This window comes from Anser anser (assembly GCF_964211835.1).
Source record: "Anser anser genome assembly, chromosome: 11".
In the NCBI taxonomy this organism is placed as follows: Eukaryota; Metazoa; Chordata; class Aves; order Anseriformes; family Anatidae; genus Anser; species Anser anser.
Window position 1 is genome coordinate 19458302 of NC_139732.1, and position 19633 is coordinate 19477934.

At 43.8% G+C, this 19633-nt stretch overlaps 1 protein-coding gene across 8 annotated transcripts in view; it reads left to right on the forward strand.

Annotated features, from left to right (window-relative positions):
* Window positions 1–19633, forward strand: part of CMIP (c-Maf inducing protein) — a 128823-nt gene that overhangs the window by 93778 nt on the left and 15412 nt on the right. For 7 of the 8 annotated variants that reach the window (XM_083851660.1, XM_083851663.1, XM_083851662.1 and 4 more), the window contains 8 exons: window positions 1869–2030; window positions 3180–3221; window positions 6005–6067; window positions 7382–7462; window positions 9875–10020; window positions 10554–10658; window positions 11961–12314; window positions 19464–19529. In XM_083851660.1, the coding sequence (XP_083707786.1) occupies window positions 1869–2030; window positions 3180–3221; window positions 6005–6067; window positions 7382–7462; window positions 9875–10020; window positions 10554–10658; window positions 11961–12314; window positions 19464–19529 (1019 nt within the window). The remainder of the gene's footprint in view (window positions 1–1868; window positions 2031–3179; window positions 3222–6004; window positions 6068–7381; window positions 7463–9874; window positions 10021–10553; window positions 10659–11960; window positions 12315–19463; window positions 19530–19633) is intronic. The other variant, XM_083851661.1, reaches the window with a different exon arrangement.

Consider the following 19633-nt stretch of genomic DNA (forward strand, 5'->3'; position numbering starts at 1 on the left):
ACAGTAACCACTGCCCCCCTGCCCCACTTCTCGTCTAGCTTTGAATTCTGCTTTGAGCTTGATTTTTTCCTAGTACGGGACCAAGGAGGACATTTCCGCATGGAAAACAGATCTATGGAGCTGGCGTTGTTGTTTAATGTCCTTACTCAGAGAGGAGCTGCTTCAGGTGACAGAGCGGGCTGCTTGGCTTTGAAACATGGACTTTGCTTCGTGCCGGAGTCGGTCTAAGAAAAAGACCCTAAAAAGATGCACTGTGCGAACAGACAAAAGTTAAACTCTCTGTGAATCAAGCTTCTCCGTGATTCAAGGCTCCAAGAAATCTGTGATGGTAATGGAAGTAGTGCTGGTAGCTTAAAATCACCACTGTGCCCGCCCTGCCCTGTACATGTCGGCCCAGTGCTACCCTCGTCTCCCTCCCCAGCAGCACAGAAAAACCCAGAGCATCCAGAATCTGTGTTTTCTTTATTGTTCTCAATATTTCAGATAGGGTACGGAGGTGACTGTGTTTTTTGTTGAGCATGAGATCTGCTGGGGAAGCAGTGAGCCTGCCTGCCTGGTGGCAGCTGCCCTGCGCGAGTGAAAGGGGAAGCGCGTGGAGCAGCAAAGCTCCAAAACAGAATTAAACAAAGCAAAAAAACCCACACCAAAACAAAGCAGAGTAACCCTTTGCAAAGTCCCCTGCCTTTATTGCACTCATGGCATTAAGCTCAGACGGTGCAGCTGAATCTGCAAGCTGCATGAAATAGGCGGTTTCTGGGATTTCTCTGGAAATGCAAATCCATATTTAGTGCAAAGCAGCCGTGTTTTAGTGCCCGGCTGGTGTTGTTCAATAAACCTGAGAGGTACCCAGACTTCTTGTCACCCCGTTCATCGGAGGGCGAGTTGGGCAGGCAGAGATGAGTGAAGGGACCCGTCAGCTAGCCAAAACCCTGCAGCTCCCTCCCGGCGTGGTGCCTGGAGGACGTGGCTTTGGCAAGCCGCTCTCAGCACTTCGTGTTGGTGCTGTAACTCCCCTCGTCGCTTCCTTGGACTTCTAGAGTTTCAACAGGCCACCTCTGGGAATTTAGGGGGGGGTGGCTTTCCTCTAGGGACTGCTATTTATACTGGCGAGCAGCCTGTGTGCCAGCCGTTCGGCGACGTGGCTGCCGAGGAGGTAAGAGGTGCCTTCTGCTCCCCAGCTGCTGCGGGCAGCGCCGGTGGGGGAAGCAGCAGGGGTGAGGGCGGTGGCGTTGGGCAGCGAGCAGTGCTCAGCCGAGCACTGAAACACTGCTGCGAGGGAGATCTAGAGACTCAGCAGGCGTGTTTCTGTCACAGCTGGGGAGTCACGACAACTTCTCAGCATCCTTCAAGAACGGGGGGGAAAAGCCCAAACTGCCTGTGGATCAGTTGGATTTTTTTTACTGTTAATTGTAATTCATTCTGAACGTGAGTTCACCAATCGGCACTGGGGAGTGCAACATCTGCGGAATGATGTTTTGATCCCTCCAACCCCTGTGACTAACTCTCTTTAAAAAGTCCTACGGCTCTGGAAACAGTGCAATAGCGAGTATCTGTTACTAGCCTGAGGAGGGAGGTGTTTGCAGGAGGAGGTGATGGAAAGAAAGGTGCTCTGGAGTTAAAAAAAACTTCTTTTCAAGATAAAAAGGAACTATGTTTTTTCACTGCATTCGCGGAAATAGTTGATTTACCCATACGAGGTTTTATTTTCCATTGCAATGTGTTAAGTACAGCTTTTTAGCAAACAGAAAAGGCAAGACCCAAAGTACAAAGCAGTCCACTTGCTGATTGCCTGTCGGAGGCACGTGTCTAAGTCAGTTTTTCAAGGGGCTTACGGTGCTGTCAACATGACCCTTCCATTTTCCTTGCAGAAAAAGATTTACAAGTACAAGAAGGTGCTCAGTAACCCCAGCCGCTGGGAGGTGGTGTTGAAGGAGATCAGGACGCTGGTGGACATGGCGCTGACGTCTCCGCTTCAGGACGATTCCATTCACCAAGCCCCACTGGAGATTGTCTCAAAACTGCTCTCAGAGGTATGATCTCAGCCGTGCTCATGCAAGACACTGTCACCTTTTGATGAGAGACAAACAGTTAAAAGTTTGTGGGTGGGTTTAATTTTAACTTAGGCTTTCAAAATTTTTTCTTTAAATCTGCTCATGACTTCTGCTGACTTGAGTGGAATTTGTACTTTTTAGGGAAAAGAAGAATTTGACCCATGTTAGGTAGATGTCTGGAAACAAAACAAAAAAACATTTCTCTTGAGGCTATGGGGTTTTGTTCGGTTATTCATGGTAAATTTGTTATGGGTCTGACTCAAGTCTTATTTCGAGTCAGTAGTAAAACTTCCCTTGACTTCTGTTCCACTGGCTTTGTTTGCAAGACTGATCATCCTTGTACAAGGCCAGCAAATGTATCTACCAATAAATTCATAGCGCAGCTTTTTATTATTGCCAGTTCTGGCAGAGAAAAATAGCCTCCTTCTTCAGAGATATCTATCCTTTTTTACATCTATTTCAAATAGTTAACTTTTTGTGGACAGGAAATTTAATGCCAAGCAGGTTTTTGATGTCCAAGTTCTGAAGTGCAAAGATTTGGGATAACCAAAGAAGTTGCCAGCTGTTTGTCTTGCAGTAGGCTCTGTAACCTCTGAATGGATCATGCTGCTGAGAAAGCCAAAAGCACTTTGCTGTTGAAAACCAGTGACTTCCAGTAGGCTTTTACTGATTCCATTTTAGAAGAAGGAACTTAAGGAAAACTGCAGCAGCTGTTTTACTACCAAAAATGGTATACAACAATGCAACAATTCTTTTATTAATTTTCTTAGAAACATCCAGCCTGGCTACAGAAAACAAGTTTAAGAACTCTATCACTAGCTTTAGTTTTCCAGTTAATTGAATCCTGCTTCGGCATCCTGGTGTTTGTGTGCTTAGCTTTCATGGCTGGGGTGACTTGAATCTGAAGGTGCTGAGGAAGAAATGGAAGCTTCCACAACCCCTCATAGCAGATTGTGTAAGACCTTCTTTAAGAGAATGATTTTAATTTGATTAATTTTATTCTAAAAATAAATAAAGGCAGTCTTGAGGCTTTCTGTGAGTGTCTGATGGTAGCTGAGAGTACAGTGTATGCTGCTGTGCCAGCTCAGAACTGTTTGCTCATTCATTTCTTCTGTTTGACTCTTGCAGAACAACAACTTAACCACTCAAGACCATGAGAGCATTATTGTGGTGAGTAACTTTCTGTCAAAATCCGGGAACAAATCCGTATGGTTCAGTAACACTTCTCTCAGTGCTTAAGCCTCTGCCCTACTGAAGCTGGGCAGATATGAAAGCACTTGTATCAGTGCTGATGAATTTGAACTGGATCAAACCAATTTGGCCTATAGGCTTTTGCATGGTTTAGTGTTCCTCTTTTCTTGCTTCACAGATGAATAATGATATTTTCCTCTTCAAGTTATACAGCATATGTAGGGTTAATCTGCTTCCAAAATGGCCTCCTTACTGGGCTACACAGTGCAATGTTATATATGTACTTTAAATAGTCAAAAAACATCATTTCCAGATGTGCCCTATAAAACCCTTAGGCTTAGTAGTTTCCTGAGGGGCTAATGCTGCCATATACAGAATGTCTCCATCTCTGATGGTATGTGAGCAAGTGATTGTTTTTGTAAGTACGGATATGTGTATGTGTCACTGCAGTTTAACCCCCTGCTTACTTGGTTTGTAGAAATACGCCCCTCAACTTGTTTCTCTTCCGCAGGTTGCATTTATTTAGACATAGAAATAAGTATGTCAAATAGCTACCTTCTTCCTTGTGCAAGAAAACACAAAATCTCAACAATTTATCAGAGAGATGGAAATTGCTACCCCATCACTGTAATTTAATTTCAGTCACTGGCAATTTCCAGGAGATTTTCCCAGCAGTCAGACCTAGAACTTCACCACCACCTGATCGTATCACGTCCCTGTGAATCCTTCTGCAAAACAAGGCAGCGTGTAGCTGCCAGTAGGTGTGAATTGTGTGTAGCTGCTGCTTAAGATACCATTTTAGCTAGAGATAAGTTTCTGAAATGGCATTTACTTTTCTTTGAGATCTGCTGTAGCTTTCATTTTCCTCCAGTGCCAAGGAAAGTTCAGGCTTCCAGTGAAAACTGGTTGTTTTGGGGAAGGATTTTTTAATAAAAGATGTCAGGTAGCCCTGCTGTGAGCAGGAAGGTTGGACCAGGTGGCCTCCAAAGGTCCCTTCAGCCTAAATTATTCAGTGATCCTGAGTGAAGGCTGCTTTGGGTCAGTCCTGCGCTTCTGCAGGTTGTGCCCCAGCCATTAAGGAGTCGGAGGTTTCGGTCTGTTAGAGCTCACTGCCATTATACAGCCAACCTGTGCTATTAGGAGGTACTGCTGTTGCTGTGCGCTTGTGTCATGTTGCAGAAGCACACAGTGATTTGCTGTGCAGACCAAACCGCCTTTCCTATCTAGATGTTGCTGGAACAGATCAATATTACAACTCGTCCCTTCCTGGTAGGGGATCAGTCGCCCGTCACTGGGCGATGCGAGGCAGCAGGTTTCACAGAAGGCAAACACAGGCTTCTTTGTGCTGCCTCTTCTCCATACAGACCGTACAGGCGGAGCTGCGACCCTCTTGACAGTGACTGCTGCGGTTATTCCCTGCATTCAGCAGGAACGAGGCTGAACAAAAAAGCCCATTTTTCCTAGGCTGACAGCCAGCCAAGCCCCATCTCTGCTGCAGTGACGGCAGTGGCCGGACAGGTATCAGCACGTGGTGATTTTGCAACGCCTGCCTGCTGTGGTTTGGCTGGTGCCATGGCTGACACTTCGAAAGGTGGATTCCAGGGAGATGTTTAGCTCGGGTGGTGGGTGGGCAGCGAGGACCCTCTAGTCCTACCAAAATCGTGTTGCCTTCTCCATCCCCTCTGGGCCACCGCCAGAGGCAGAGTGAATAGTTGCAGAAGGATGGCATACAAGAATGAACAGAAACTTCACAAGTGTTACCTGTAACCCAAACAGATCTTTGCAGATATGCTGGGTTTCGTTGTTAAAGTTCACATTAACCTTAACCTGCTCGCGTGTGAAAGCAGCTGTTGTGAAACAAGCTCATTTTGAGCAGACTCGCTGTGGCTAAAGGCCTTAAGGAGATGAGGGGGAGAGCAAAAATCAGAAGAGGCTGCCTTAGTAAAGCTCCAGATGCCATCCAGATAAAATATCTGGTGTTCGGTTGCTTAATACAAAATGTCCTAGCCGCTGCTTACAGCCTTACTTTTAAATGGGTACTGGGAATCCCTTCAGCTCGAGATTGGAAAAGCCCGAAGGCATCATCACGTAGAGAGAATACATTGTTCTAGTACCATTTCCTAAATTACAAAGGAAGTAACAACAACATAAGTTCATTACACTCTCAGCGGCAGGTATGACCTCTAATGTATTTACTGAGCATAACCACATCAGTTGGCGTAGCAGCAAGGAAGGAATTGTTGATCTCAACTTGCAAAAAGTTATATTCTTGATTTTGATAAATAGAGGCCTTCCAGGTAGGAACAGTGCTGTATTTCTTTTCATGAATTATCAGCTGTATGTGAGCTTGAACTCTTATATAAAAGACATGTATTTGTTTGGTGGTGTTTTTTTTCTTTTAGAGAGATGTTATTACCGAAACAGTGAAGCAGATTTGTCCTTGCTATATTACATAGTAAATAACTGATTTGCAGCTCCTGTTTTCATTGAAACCAGTATAAAAATGTTACTCCTTTGCTGTGTTTTATGAATTTACACTGATGTAGTTAAAAGCAAAACTTTCCAGAGGATTCACAGCAAGGGTGTGCTTAAGCTTATGTGTAAAACACACATCCCACCTCTAATTTCTATACTGATACTTTTGTCCTTTTTTAAAAGGAAAGTGACCTTTCTTTTTGCAAGAAAAATGTTCCCCTGCAGAACTCTTACTCCAGTTGCAGCCTTCTAATGATTTTTTTTCTCTCTCTTTAATTTTTTTAAAGGCAATTGCACCTTTGCTGGAAAACAACCATCCTCCTCCTGACCTCTGTGAATTCTTCTGCAAGGTACTAGAGCAGCTTTCTGAAATCTAATAGTTGTATATGAGGGTAGTTCTTTGAGGGGATTGTTGCTTTTTTCTTTAACTCCTTGCCTCATGCCCAAATTGATTTCATCTTTTGGTCAACAACCGGTGATAACGGAATAGTTGACAGCACCATTATGATAAATAGATACATACTCTTCACACACCAGACTGCACAGTATTGATAATCCATGAGAGTTAAGATCTTCAGACTACCCCACCCCAGTCTGGGTACATGAGATGCCCTACTGTATGTTCTATTTAGCTAATGCAAAAATCGTTGGAGTCACTGGGTTCAGATGTGTTGGTAATGCGATGCATAACTCAGCCGTAATGGTTTTATGTCGTGGGGTAATGGTAGTGGAAAGATCATAAGGACCCATCCTCTTTCCTGGAAAATCCAGGCTTCTGCTGCATTTTGCATCTTTTCTGTGCGGTTTGGAGGAAAAACTTCTGGATTTGAAAATACTACTTTTTCTCTAGGTCTCTTTGCATTTCAGTTTCAAGTCTGCTTTAATCTGCTTACTGGAGACTGGATGTACACTTGTAAAACAATCTGGATGTTGCTTAAAATTCCCACCCAGAGTTACTTGTCAGCAGTTACTCCTGCAGAAATCGTCAAGTTTCAAGAAAAAACTCTGACTTTGTTTCACTTTGATAAGCCAGCCTTAGGGCCATTCCTAGTCTCAGACTCCAATACCTCCAAGACTCCGTGTTACCCCACCAGTCTCTCATCCTCCAAGCTATATGGGCACTTACATTTTTTATGCTTTTGGTCTCTATCAGAGATAGCTACTTACTTATCTCTAAAGGTGTGGGATGGGCTGTGTATAGTTGCAGCAAGGGAAGTTGTTTTTATAGGTTATGAACTCTCCCTCCTCAGCGATACTCAGAACTTGAGTGGGCAAGGCTAGTGAGTAGGCTAAAGTGTCTTCACAACTGGCCCTGCCTTGAGCAGGGGTTGGGCCAGATGAGCTCCAAAAGTCCTTTCCTACTTGAATTACTCTGACTGATATATTGGGATATATCCCAAAAGCTATTAAATTCCAGTGAGTTTCGTGAAGAATAAGCGGTAGGGAAAGCAATTTGCACAGTTCATGAGCTCCCGTTGTAATTTTTTATTAGATACCAGCAAATCTGTAGGAGAGAACAGTGTTACAAGTATCCTATTCCCAGGAAAGATTAATTAGCCCTTGGATTTTATTAAGCTAGGGGTAATTGTGCACAGGGTGTGAAGCCAGGGGAGACCCATTTTGATAATCCTGCAGCTCACAAAGTGACTTGTTGCTCCTTACAGCACTGCCGAGAGCGCCCACGGTCGATGGTTGTGATAGAAGTGTTCACGCCAGTGGTACAGAGGATTCTCAAACACAACATGGTGAGTGAAAGAAACTTTACATCACAAAGCTGTGGCAAAGAGTAACAAATAAATAAAATATTTAAGGCAGTTAACTGTGATCTCAAGGATGAGTCTCATCCCTCTATAGCTACACAAGCAGCTTTTTTTCACTAACTGGTATAATTTTACCATCCACTGTCCTCCTGTGTACAGCATGAATCCAGTAGAAAACAGTTCTTATTTCTTATTTTTATAACGTTATTATTATTTAACTCCTCGAGTTTACAGAACTAGCTGGAAAGCCTAAGATGGCGAAAAGGTCGTATTCCTGGCTCCGTGCCCGTGCTCTCCAGACATGTAAACATTTTTGAATATTCTGTAGTGTTCAATGAAATATTCTGTAAATGTTATTCTTGGAGTTCAGGGTGATTTTTTCTTAAAGAATCCAGAGCTCTTGAGGGGTCTCAAGTAAAATCTAAATGCATAGTGTAATGCTTGTATTTGGTTAGCTTCAGAGAATTGGGTATATTTACTGTACTTAACATTTGCAGATTGAAAATCAACATGTCTGTACCGCAGTGTGTAGTCAGAGAATTTACGGTGTCATATATTAATTGGAGTGGATTTGGGCACTTTACTGCTCCACGGGGATTTCTGTACTGAATAGTCTTTTAGAAAATGTGTGTGTGTGCATGTAAATAAAGTAATCCTTCAGGGGGACAGTGCTGTTGGCAGTAAACTTCATAACCTTAGGAGGCCACGTGCAATTTAGTGTGCTTAGAGCAGGAAACCTAGCTGTCTGTTCCAACCTTTGCCACTAATTTCCTCTGTGGTCTTTGATAAGTTCATGGCAAGTTCTGTTCCACAGTTTCCCACTTACCAAACGGAGAAAGAGTGCTTCATTTATCTATTCTGAAGTTTCAAATGATCGAGGATAGCCCGTTGTGTTGCTGATAGCACCGAGTACGTGCAGGACTGGAGATTATCACGTGCTGAGTGTGCTGGGAGCACTCGGCAGCCTCTCCCTGCCTTTTGATCACAGCTGGTTGTGGGCTCAGCCCAAATGTTTGAGTCCAAGCACTATTGCTTTATTCTTTAGGAGTAAACAATATTGATAGTGTGCCTTGTTTTGTACGTGTTATGGTGACAGGTCATCAGATTATTTTTGGAGGTATTTTATTTTAAAGCTGTCAGCAGTGACGTGCTCTTTATGTTGGGCTTTTGTTCTAATTTCGGTTAGGACACTTACACAGGTTGAAAAAAATAATGAATTGTAACTGCACAAGCTGTTTTGCAAGGAGTTCCCATGAAGTTAAGGGGCACCAGAAGATATATGAAGCATGTGCGGTCTCATGCTGTTGGACCAAGTGTATTTGCACCTGCTGGAAGGAACTGTTAGATGTTCGGTGATGTGAATTGTAATGGAATTGCTGACAGTCTTTTTCTTGGGTCATACTGGCAAGGAATGACACTAGACTTGAAGGGAACATTGTTCTATCTAGGGCTATATTCATATTTTTGGTGATCTTCCCTAGTTTTACAGCCAATGAGATGTTAATATAGGTTGTGCTATAGAAGTGCCTGAAACCAAAATAAGTAAGGAAGGATTCAGCACTTTGGGAATGTGTCTTCCCTTTCACAGTCCCCTGGTTTGTTACCACTTGCAGCATTTCTTTAAGATTTCGGTTGCCATTTATTTCTTCAGGATGACTCCTCTTCCCCAGACAGCTGCTTGAGGGATAACGGGGAGGGCTTGCTGTACTCAGCGGGCCTTGTTCACCACTTGGAAATTTAGTTTTGTAGCTCTGTAACACCTGCATAATAAGGTTACACCTGTGTAAATTAGCAGGAATGTGCTGCGGAATAACATTCACCAGATAGCAGATTGTATTCCTTCCACATCTCAAAATAGCAGGTAAGGCGAGGAGATGCTGGATTTCAGTGAGCAAGTGCCTTCCTGACTGGAAGCAACTGTGGAGCTCACCAGTCAAATTCATATTGTACCTGGAGTACAATAGAGAAAGAACTGACCTGTGGTTTTATAACTGATCATTTAATGGTCACGTGTCAAAAAAGATTTTCTCTAAAAGCAGAATAGGTACCATGTGAAATATTGAAGTGTAAGTTCATGTTTGAGTTACTCTTCTAAGTGTAGTTACGAGTGGAAGCAAAAATGAACAACAATAAAAAATGCATTTCAAAATAAAGGTACAAAATTAAACGTATGAAAGAAAAATAACTGCACGTATGAACATTGAACATGCCTTTTGGTTTGGAATGGGTCTGGGGGGAAAGAGGAGATTGTAAAGCATGCCATTAGTAGTGAGTAGCACATTACTTCAGCATGCAGTGGTATTGTGCTCCTGAAGCTGTCAGCATAACAAGAGAGTGAATTCAGCTGTGTTTGAATTGATTTCTTTTGAAAACCCACAGTTTCAATGTACATTGCAGGCATATTTCACCGTCTTCACTGAGTCTCTCCTTTTTGGACAGGATTTTGGGAAATGCCCTCGGTTGCGTCTGTTTACTCAGGAGTACATTCTGGCTTTGAATGAGCTGAATGCTGGAATGGAGGTGGTGAAGAAGTTTATTCACAGGTTAGTCACATGCAATTTTACAGTGTGTTTTCCAGTCCTGTGTGCACACACCCTTACATTACTTCTCCCAGCCCTGCTAACCTCTGTAGTTAGCTGTTACAGTAGCTGGTGCTTTTTGGTACTGGCAAACAGCAAATTAGTGAGAGGTGCCCATGAGGAGATGTTGCTGAAGGGTTTTTTTAGCTTATTCTTAAGTATGGCTGGGGTTTTCTGCCTTTAACACTGGAGGTGAATGGATATTCCTTTTATACGCTGAGACTCAGAGCCTTTACAGAGAGATTCCCATCAACTTTAGACCCCGCAATGATCACGTGTGAGCTTTCAGGGGTACTACATCAAATAAACCGAGGACACAGCTCAGCCTTCTTCTGAAGTAGGACTATTTGGTGGGGATTTGCAGGGTTAAAACGCTCTGTTATGGCCTGTCTGAAGATTCCCCGAGGCTGTCTATCCAGTTCTGGCACCCTGTTCTGTCTGTTTTTGCCCACAGAAGTTTTCATTGCAGTGACGTTGTCTTGGCTTTTGTTTTTCAGCATGCATGGTCCGACTGGACAATGTCCCCATCCCAGGGTCCTGCCAAATCTCGTGGCTGTCTGCTTAGCAGCCATTTATTCATGTTATGAGGAATTTATCAACAGGTCAGTATGAATTCTCAGTTCACCACGTTACTCCCAAACTCGTGGCGTCAAAGAGTTTTCATTCAGGCTGTAAACAAGATCGGCATGAGTATGGGTGTGGGTATGCAAGAGCGTGTCTTCATTCTTGCTCCACCCATTGCTAGTGTTACCTGTAGGTGTTCTGTATGGTCACATGCGTGTTTTTGTAGGTATGTGACTGTATTTGTTATGCTTTGCATGTTTGAAAATCTGAAGACAAGAAGATACTGAATCTCCATTCACTTGTACTCACTGTGGCATGCTACGTGGCAGTGAGGCTGCCATGTCATCACTGCGCAGCTTTGGCTCCTGTGCTTGCACCAGAGAGCAGTGCTGGTGTGACAGGAGCTGGGGAGCTCAGCGCTTCCAGAACTGAAGTGCTGTGAACTGCAGTAACTTCGGGGATGCAGCGCAGCAGCCAGCTGCGTGCTGACATTGGCCACCATTGAGATGTTCCTCTGAGGCAGGCAGCAGCTGGAACTGGCCTTTAGAATAGCAGAAGATGAGAGTTTTGCTGTTTCGAATAGCAGAAGATGAGAGTGCTCCACAACAGTCTCTGGGATTTGAGCACTACCCAGAGCAGCCTCAGTTTTACTCACTTTCTGGCACATGAAGTGGGTGTTACACCTAAAGCAAAGGGAAGGGTAAGATCCTGCAGAAGGGGGTTGTGTGGATATCCCAGGGTATCTATAGCTTCGAACCGGAGCTGGTTTCATGATGCTGTCTCCATTATCGTGGAAAATCTGATTCCCGACTTACCACAAAATAGATGCTGCAGTTCCTGACACACGAGCCAGTTTCCAGTAGACACCGAGGGTTCCCCTCTGCTATGTTTCCTGTTTGTTTATGGCTATCTGACTTTCCTCATGGTAGAGCACGGACAGGGGCTGCTTAGTGTCCAACAGAAATTCCAGACGCGAGGGCTGCAGACAAATGTCTGGGCATGTACTGTAGCCAGATACATACTTGGACGTGGATCCCGTTACAGCTTTGCACAACTTGGATGGGAAAGTTCACCTTTGTACTAAACTGGCATGTCAATTAGACTAATGAAAAGCTGAAATGTTTGCAGAGTAGGGGCTGCAGAACAGTCCTATCAGAGCCTTTTAATATTTTTAATTGATTTCAATAATCTGATTACCTGGGAGAAAGCAATCCGGTGGGCTGGGGTGAAACGCAGTGGGAAATTGCAAAAGATGTTGGTTTCTCAGTGTTGCCCTCTCCCTCCTGCTTTCTGCTGTTATGTCTGGTTATTGAAATTGTTTGTTTATTTTTAAAATTCAGCCGAGACAATTCGCCGAGCCTGAAGGAAATTCGGAATGGCTGCCAGCAGCAGTGCGACCGAAAGCCTAATCTCCCCCTCCGCCTTCTTCACACGAGCCCTGACCTGGTCTCTCAAGAGGCCACCTTGACTGAATCGCGGCTCAAGCCAGTCATCGTCACTTCGAACGAGATCCACGTGGAAGTGGAGCGCAACAACACGGCTAACCAGAAGATGACAGCCAACGTGGGCAACGACAGCGAGCCCAACCTGATCGACTGCTTGATGGTCAGTCCCACCTGCAGCACCATGAGCATTGAGCTCAGCGCCCAGGCAGACAGGATCCTCGGCTGCTATGTCGAAATACTCAAGATGCTGTGAGTAACTGTGTTAAACAGCTCTTTGAACAATGTCATCCTAACAGTGGGGGGGCTTTTCCCACGGGCCTGGCGTTGTCAACATCTGTGACCAGCAAGCACACGGTTATAAATCCATCCCCAACACTGGAGGCCAGCGTCTGAAAGAGACATCTGGCACTGCCAATATGTACTAAAAATAGCATTAGAAGATGAAAAGGGAAAGCTGATTTGTACAGTGAGCCTCAGGCATATTACAGAAGACAGGATATTGGTGCCAGTGGTTTCTCTTTTGTTCTTAGCCACTGGAAAAAAAAAAAAAAAAGGCTCTATTTGTCTCCTGCAGGGCTCTGGGGATTGCCTGAGACAAAGCTAGAAAAGACAGGTCCATTGCTGGTGCAGTGGTAGGCAACACTGCTCCCCTGGCTTCAGAAGGAGGTAGATGAGGCCAGTGGCTTTCGCTTAGGTGTTCTCCCTGCGCGTCTATGTAGAAGTTTTAGGACTTGCTCAGATTTACTTCTGTTACAATGGATCCTCTGCTTGTTGACTGATTGCTTTCATACAGCAAACCTGTATTAATGAACCAGTGCTCAGATAACCTTTAGTATATGATGGCTCTGTGGTTTCCTGGGAGGCAGATCCTCTGAATATCTTCAAGAGGAATGTAGAATAAGAAATTCTTTAGGGAAAGCTTCTTTGTCTCCTGGATAAATAAATGAAGTGAAGGAGTAACACAAAAGGTAGACTGCAGGATAGAAGCTTGTAATAAAACCATGTGTTGATGAAGTGTAGTAAACCAACCCAAAACAGTTTTGTGGGCTTTGACAGCCAGCTCTGTTACTGGGTTGCATATGTCTGTGGGCAAACTTTAATGACTATTAAACAATGTAAGGCTTAATGAAGTGATAGTTGATTTTTTTAAGATTACATGATAGTGGGTTAAATTTGGCCTCCTCTGTAAACTGTGAGCATTTGGCTACACTGAAGTCAAATGTCAGCATGGGTATTCACTCTCTAGAAACTGCTTGAAGTGCCATGATGGAGGATTTTGTGAAAGTTTTTCCCCGCGTTTTCAGTGTTTTCAGAATATATTATGCCAATTTCAACATAATGCCTTCACTCACTCCTGTGCTGTCTTGCAAATGCATTCGTAAGCACACACCCAGAATTGGAGGCAGGATAAATGAATCCAAGATACTGTTCCTATTACATTCTTGAGTGGGAAGTTGCTGAAGGATGATTTTTTTCCCCTTGCCTAGCCTCCTCTCCCCTTAAAAAAATGTTTGCATTAGAATAGCACAGTATCTGGCTTTGCTTCATCTGATGGCTTCTAAGTCTTCATGCACCCAGGTGCTGCATTAAACATGTGGTGTATTTATCCCTGTCCCCTTGACTCTAGATGTTTTCCATAAACACTATGAACTCGCTCAGTCCCGATGCTGGCTTGGGTGCTGACTCATTAAGCATTGGCGGTTTTGGTTTCATCATGCAGCTGACACACACTTATAAACAAATTCACAAACGGGCATGTTCTTCCTCGCGGTCTCCCTAAACTTTAAAATTTGATATGCCAGGTCTCCATTTCCGTATTATTTCTTGCACAAAGAAATTATTTCTTAGTTCACTCCATACCTTAAAATCACTTTTTTTGATGTGTGCTTTCTTTTTTTAATTTTTAATCAAGTTCTTCAACAGCAACAGTGAAAATGGTAATCTCTTACTGCCATTGCACAGGTTGTAGGGTAGAGCAGCTTTGTGCCCTTTTTCAGATTGCACACCGGTAATTCTGAAGGGCAAAGCCCACAAGACTCGTATAGTGCAGGAGCAGTGATACTACTCAATTGGTGCAACTTCCCTTGGATTGCTTTGCCAAAGTCCACACCCAACTTTAGAAATCACAACCTATGAAAATATAGGGCAGTTTCTAAGGCAGAGCCATAGCTGGTATATATTGTTGTAGCTCCAGTGAATTGGGTTCACTTCTTTTCGTGTTCACTCCCTGGTTTTTTATTTTTTATTTTTTGGCTCCCAAAAGCATTGCTGCAGAAACTAGTTCTGCTCCTGATTCTGCCACTGGCATACTGGGAGATCTTAAGATGAGCTGCTTCTTTTTGTGCCTCATTTCCCTTACTTGTAAATGTAGGTAAAGATGTTGAAGGATGTTTTAATAAACAACCAGTGTTGGAAAAGCACTGTAGAAGGGCCAGTAGTTACTGACAAAAATGCCAGAGAATCCTGTTGTGATGCTGACTGTTAGCATGCTTAAGCTCTTCTTGAACAGTCTTTCTGATGCTCTAAATACTGTTACTGTACTTTGAAAAATGGAGAACGTGAATAAACAGAATTGGAGTTCATGCCAATAGGAAGAAAACATTCATTATAAAAACAACAGCTATCCAGGAGCTGAGCTCTCAGCGGGCAGTCACTAAAATAATGTTCTTATTAATATCAGTGGTAAGCCAAACATAAGTAAGTTGCTTAGCATTGAATTTAATTGTTCTTTTAGGTGTCTGACTCAATATCATCATCAAAACAAGAGTCACCAACAATGATATCTTTTTTACATAATTAACTTAGGGCAGCGGGGAGTAATTTATTTAGGCAGATTTTAATTATTGAAAGTCTAGCAAATAAGAGTTCTTAACAGTTATCTTCAGCAGAGGACATTTTATTGTTCACCTAACTCCTACACAATACATACTTGTGAATAAAAAGCTTCTAATATTGATTAAAACGTAGCAGCGGTTATTTAATGATCACTGTAAGATCTCCCTCTTTGCACAGAAGGCTAAATGTGCAGGATAGAAAATTCAGCTGTGTGGCCATTTCCAAAGCACCAAGAATATCTCTGACCCTTTTTCTAATGTAGTTGAGCAACAAAACACAACTATTGCATACGAAAGGAAAACATAAAGTCATAGATTTTAAGATGTTGGCAGATGACCATTTTAAGATGTCTGGGCAGATTTGAGAGGAGAGAGAGTCTCTAGCAGAACATGGTATTTTTGTCCTGTGCTCAGAAGTGGATCAAACTTCTGTGTCAATATTCCCTAATGCATCCTGGACTCTGTTAGGGTTATTCATGCCAGCCAGCGCCTCCTGAATGCGACAAGGCTGAAATTGGTGCGTAGAAAATGCACTAAATTAATTGAAATCTTTCTGTTCATCAGATTGACTTAGAGGATCTGTGAGCTGCTCAGCACTGTCGAGCTCCTTACTTGCATGTTAATGTTGCCATGCATCAGGGAATCGGTGGTGCTAAATTTGCTTCTTTCAAAACCCCAAGTCGGGGGACTTGGTCGTCTTTGTATTATCTGGCGGAGTTGCCTAAAAGATGTTTGATCTTGTCAAGCTGCTTGGTCTGGAGAAATGAGCTATTTCTGAGCGGTTGCTCACCGCGTCTTTATTATGCTCTAAAAACAAAGAGGTTTTGGGGCTCGTGGTCTCTCGGCGATAAGACCAACAGCTTTCCAAACGCCAGCGTCTGCCGGAGCTTCCCCTGCCTTCTCTGCATTCCCCAATAGGTCAGGGGCATGCTCTGCATATCCCCAGTGGATTCTCTTGTGTCGTGTTTATCAGGGTTGCCCTGGGCTGCTAATATGTTTTGGATTGTTTGTGCCGCACATGACATATGGGCAGGTTTTCATTTTGGTGAAAGGTGATCCTTGGGAAGGAAAATGTATTATGTGGACGGGCCAATGGCAACCGTGGCCCAAAGGCAAATCCACTGCGGCGGGGGGATTATTTTTGCAATACTGCGGCTGGCTGAGGTGGTGGCCACGACGAGCACGACCGCTCCGTCGGGCTCCTGGTGCAGGTCGTTACCTGCAGCCAGAGCTGATCCCTCTGCCTCTCTCTGCCTGCTTCAAACGCTCCCAGCTTGTGCACGAGCTCCGAACGGAGCGAAAAAAAAAAAAAAAGGCAGCCGTCTGAAATGAAAGAAGAGCGGAGATGAGATGAGTGCAGACAGAAAGAAAGTGTTTTTGAAAAGGGAAGAGGTGGGAGGAGGAGAAACACCGTAGGCTTTTAATAAGTAGTTTAGTTTTATTCTTGTGCTATGTTTGTTTCATGTTTCCTAGCGCAGATTGAAGGGATTACAGGTTGCATAGATCTTATGTTCAGGTCCCACTCATGTGACCGAGCTCTATATGTTTCATAGGAGACAGTTTTCTTCCTTTCTTCTCCCAGGAAAGGAGGCGATGGCGTGTTTTCACTGCCCTCTCGCAGACCTTGCTCCACAAATGGATGCAGCACATAACCCCCAGCTTTCATCAGTCCAATTCTCTCTGCAGTGTTTTGCTTGGTGTTGGGCTATTACAAAGCAGCTTTTTTTTTCTTCCCATTGCAATTTCCTTTGAAGAGCAGCCATGAAAAATTGATTGGTTCACATTATTACTAATCACAACTCTCCAGATTGCTCAAGGAGGAATTTTGGTGGTGTAACACTTAACGTGAGATGTCACGGGAACTAAGCCTCGAAGCGGGTTTCAGCTTTTAAGGCTCTGCTAGGGAGGATTTGTGGCTGCTTTATCTCACGTGATGCGAAATACCTTGAGCACCTTTCAGTTTTCCCACTCAACCTTTTGACATTTGGGTCTCTCTGCTCTAAATTCTGCTCTTGAAGTTATTTCCGCTGCATCGAGCAACAAAAAACTGTCATTTTTAGAGTAAAATCAGTCGCTGGTTTAGGAGGAATTTCCAAAGTATGTGCATAATAATAATAATAACAAAGATTGTGCTCATTAGGCTCCTCGGCTCTTTGAGGACATGGAGGCAGGCGCTGAGGTCTGTGCGTGAGCACAGTGTTGAGCTGCACCCAGAGGCCACTTGCACGAACTACGGACTATGTTCTTGCACTTACCAAACAGAACACAATTTTTGATGGAGGCAAAAATTAGGCTCAATGGCTTTTAAAGTGAATGGCATGGGCATGAAGTTTCTTTTCTGGGTAACTGTAGTTTGACATGTGATATGCTTTGTGCCTCAAATGCTAAAGAAAAGGAGAGGAAAACCAACAAGATGTAATCATCAGGGGACATAGCCAAGACTCTCAAATGTTATTTGCTCAGTGTTCTGGGGAGAACCAACGCTGAGGTTTTTGCCTGGTCAGTGCATCCTCCATTGCTGGCCTGCCTGCCTTTTAGCTCCAACCTCATACCTGACTAAGCTCATTTGTGGTTATTTAACCAGCACGGGTAGGGGAAGAGACGTCTCCCTGAACTCAACACGGTGTTGTGGTTCTTGGCCTGTTGGCAGAGGAGTTTCAGGAAGGAAACAGCTGGGAAAGTACATGCTAGGATTGTCTGGTAACACACCTGTGAAAAGGGCAGGGCTGTTTGCCGAAGTACCTACCGAAAGGCACGTAGTTGCATATGGCATGGGAAATAAAAATGTTTGTATTGAACTTGGGACTTCTGCACAGTACTGACCCATCCCACGGGTTTTTGTACAGCATTCATCTGCTTTTTAATATCCTAAGCTACTGCGAGATCCTAGTTCTTGTGGGTTGGTTACTTTGAGACGGTATATCGAGTTATATTGGTTATTGAGATATTACATGTTTTTGTAACCTGGAGTCATACCGCTTTTCGACAAGTGATAATTGCTTCTCTGACGGATTGTTAAATGATAATTATTCTTTCAATTAAAATTTTTTTACCTTGCTTCTTAAGAGTACCCTGCTCAGGCACACCTAGTTTCGTTGTGTCCATGAGCATGCCTTGGTGAACTGTCCCACATCGTGGGTATTAACCTCTCTTAGTTTATGGAAAGCACTCTCTTACGTGGTTCAAAAAGTGGGTGAGACTTCTGGAAATGCATCCATTTAGAACCTTGTCTTTGCAAAAAATGCATCATTTTGGAACAGTTCCTGTGCATATGTTGCCTGTTTCTAATGCTATCAGTAGTGCTGTCCGTTTGGGAACATTACGCTTCGTTCCTTCCTAACGAAACATCAGACTTGTGTGCCAAGTTTGCAGTAAGCTGCAGCCAATAATCCAGCTTTTGAAACTGAAATCCAAAGGGTAACAGTGGTAAAAGGAGACTGTGGGATCTTCTACGTTGTCTTGTACAGACACCCCAAAGTGTTTTGCACCATCTTGCTGGGTTCTGTTCCCGGTTCTGGTGCTGACTCGCCAGATTCACTTCTCCTCTCTGTTCTTTGCTTCGTTCAACTTACGATGGTCGTGCCCGCTGTGCAGTGTGTTGTTACTGCAATTAATTAGTGGTAACTGATTGCTGGCTGTCCGAGCTCACTTGAAGGAGACGGGTGGCTGCATGGGAGGTGCTGTTCCTACGTGAGGAGCCGTGCTGGCCGCGCTGCAGGCGCTGGAGCAGCCGCGACGTGCAGGCAGATCGAGACAACACACTGCCAGGGTGCTTTGCGCTGACCCGTGCAGGCTGCAAAGCTGCGAAAGGATGTTCTCTTTACCCTAGTTCATGTGAACATCCCCTTCTGGTGGCTCCTCCTAGGAGGGCAGCGCCGTATATTGACAGCAGAGAATAGAACAGGGCATCAGCTGGCAGCAAACACAACTGAGAGGAGCCACCTCTTACAGGGTACGCTGAGCTCTCTGCAGTCGTATCCTCATCTGTCCTCTTTCACTCTTAATTTGGGGATTTTTGAATGAATTGCGAATGTGCACGGCAATCTTTGGAAAAGTTAAGTAAGGTATACAAAAAAAAAAAAGTGTCAGATGAATGCCACACAATTATTTTCTAAATCAGCCTGTGGAATTGTATTTGTTATGTGTGGGTCAAAAATGGGGGCTTATCTTTCTTCCTACAACTAGACCGATGCCTTCTAGCAAAGGAAAATAAATTCCAATTAAATGCAGAATAGAGCTGTAAATAGCAATGGCCTGGTAATTGCTGTACCAACCTAGATGAAAGTATTACTTAGTGATTAAATGTCAACAGGTTTCATAAACAGCAAATGTCTTTAAGTTGACATAAAGAAGGCCTCTCATTGTAAATACCAGATTTATTGTGTCCCTGTGGAGAATGTGCTGAAAATGGAACGGGAAATGTCACCGTAGCTCTTTGGAGTATCTCAATAAAGCAAAAGAGTTGTTGATGCCTGCAGTAAAAAGCTTTTGACTCCTCAAACTAGCTGTTGACAAACCATATTCCATGCATGCTATCCTGGTAATAAAAATGTTCCTCTTTCAGGTCAGACTATGATGACTGGAGACCAGCCCTGGCCAGCTTGCTTCAGCCTATCCCGTTTCCCAAGGAGTAAGTTTGCCCTGTCTTAGTATTTACTGGGTAATTCTTGTTAATGTTGTTTTATGGTGAAACAACGTCAGGTAAAACCTGACTGCAACAGGGGCTTTGTGCCC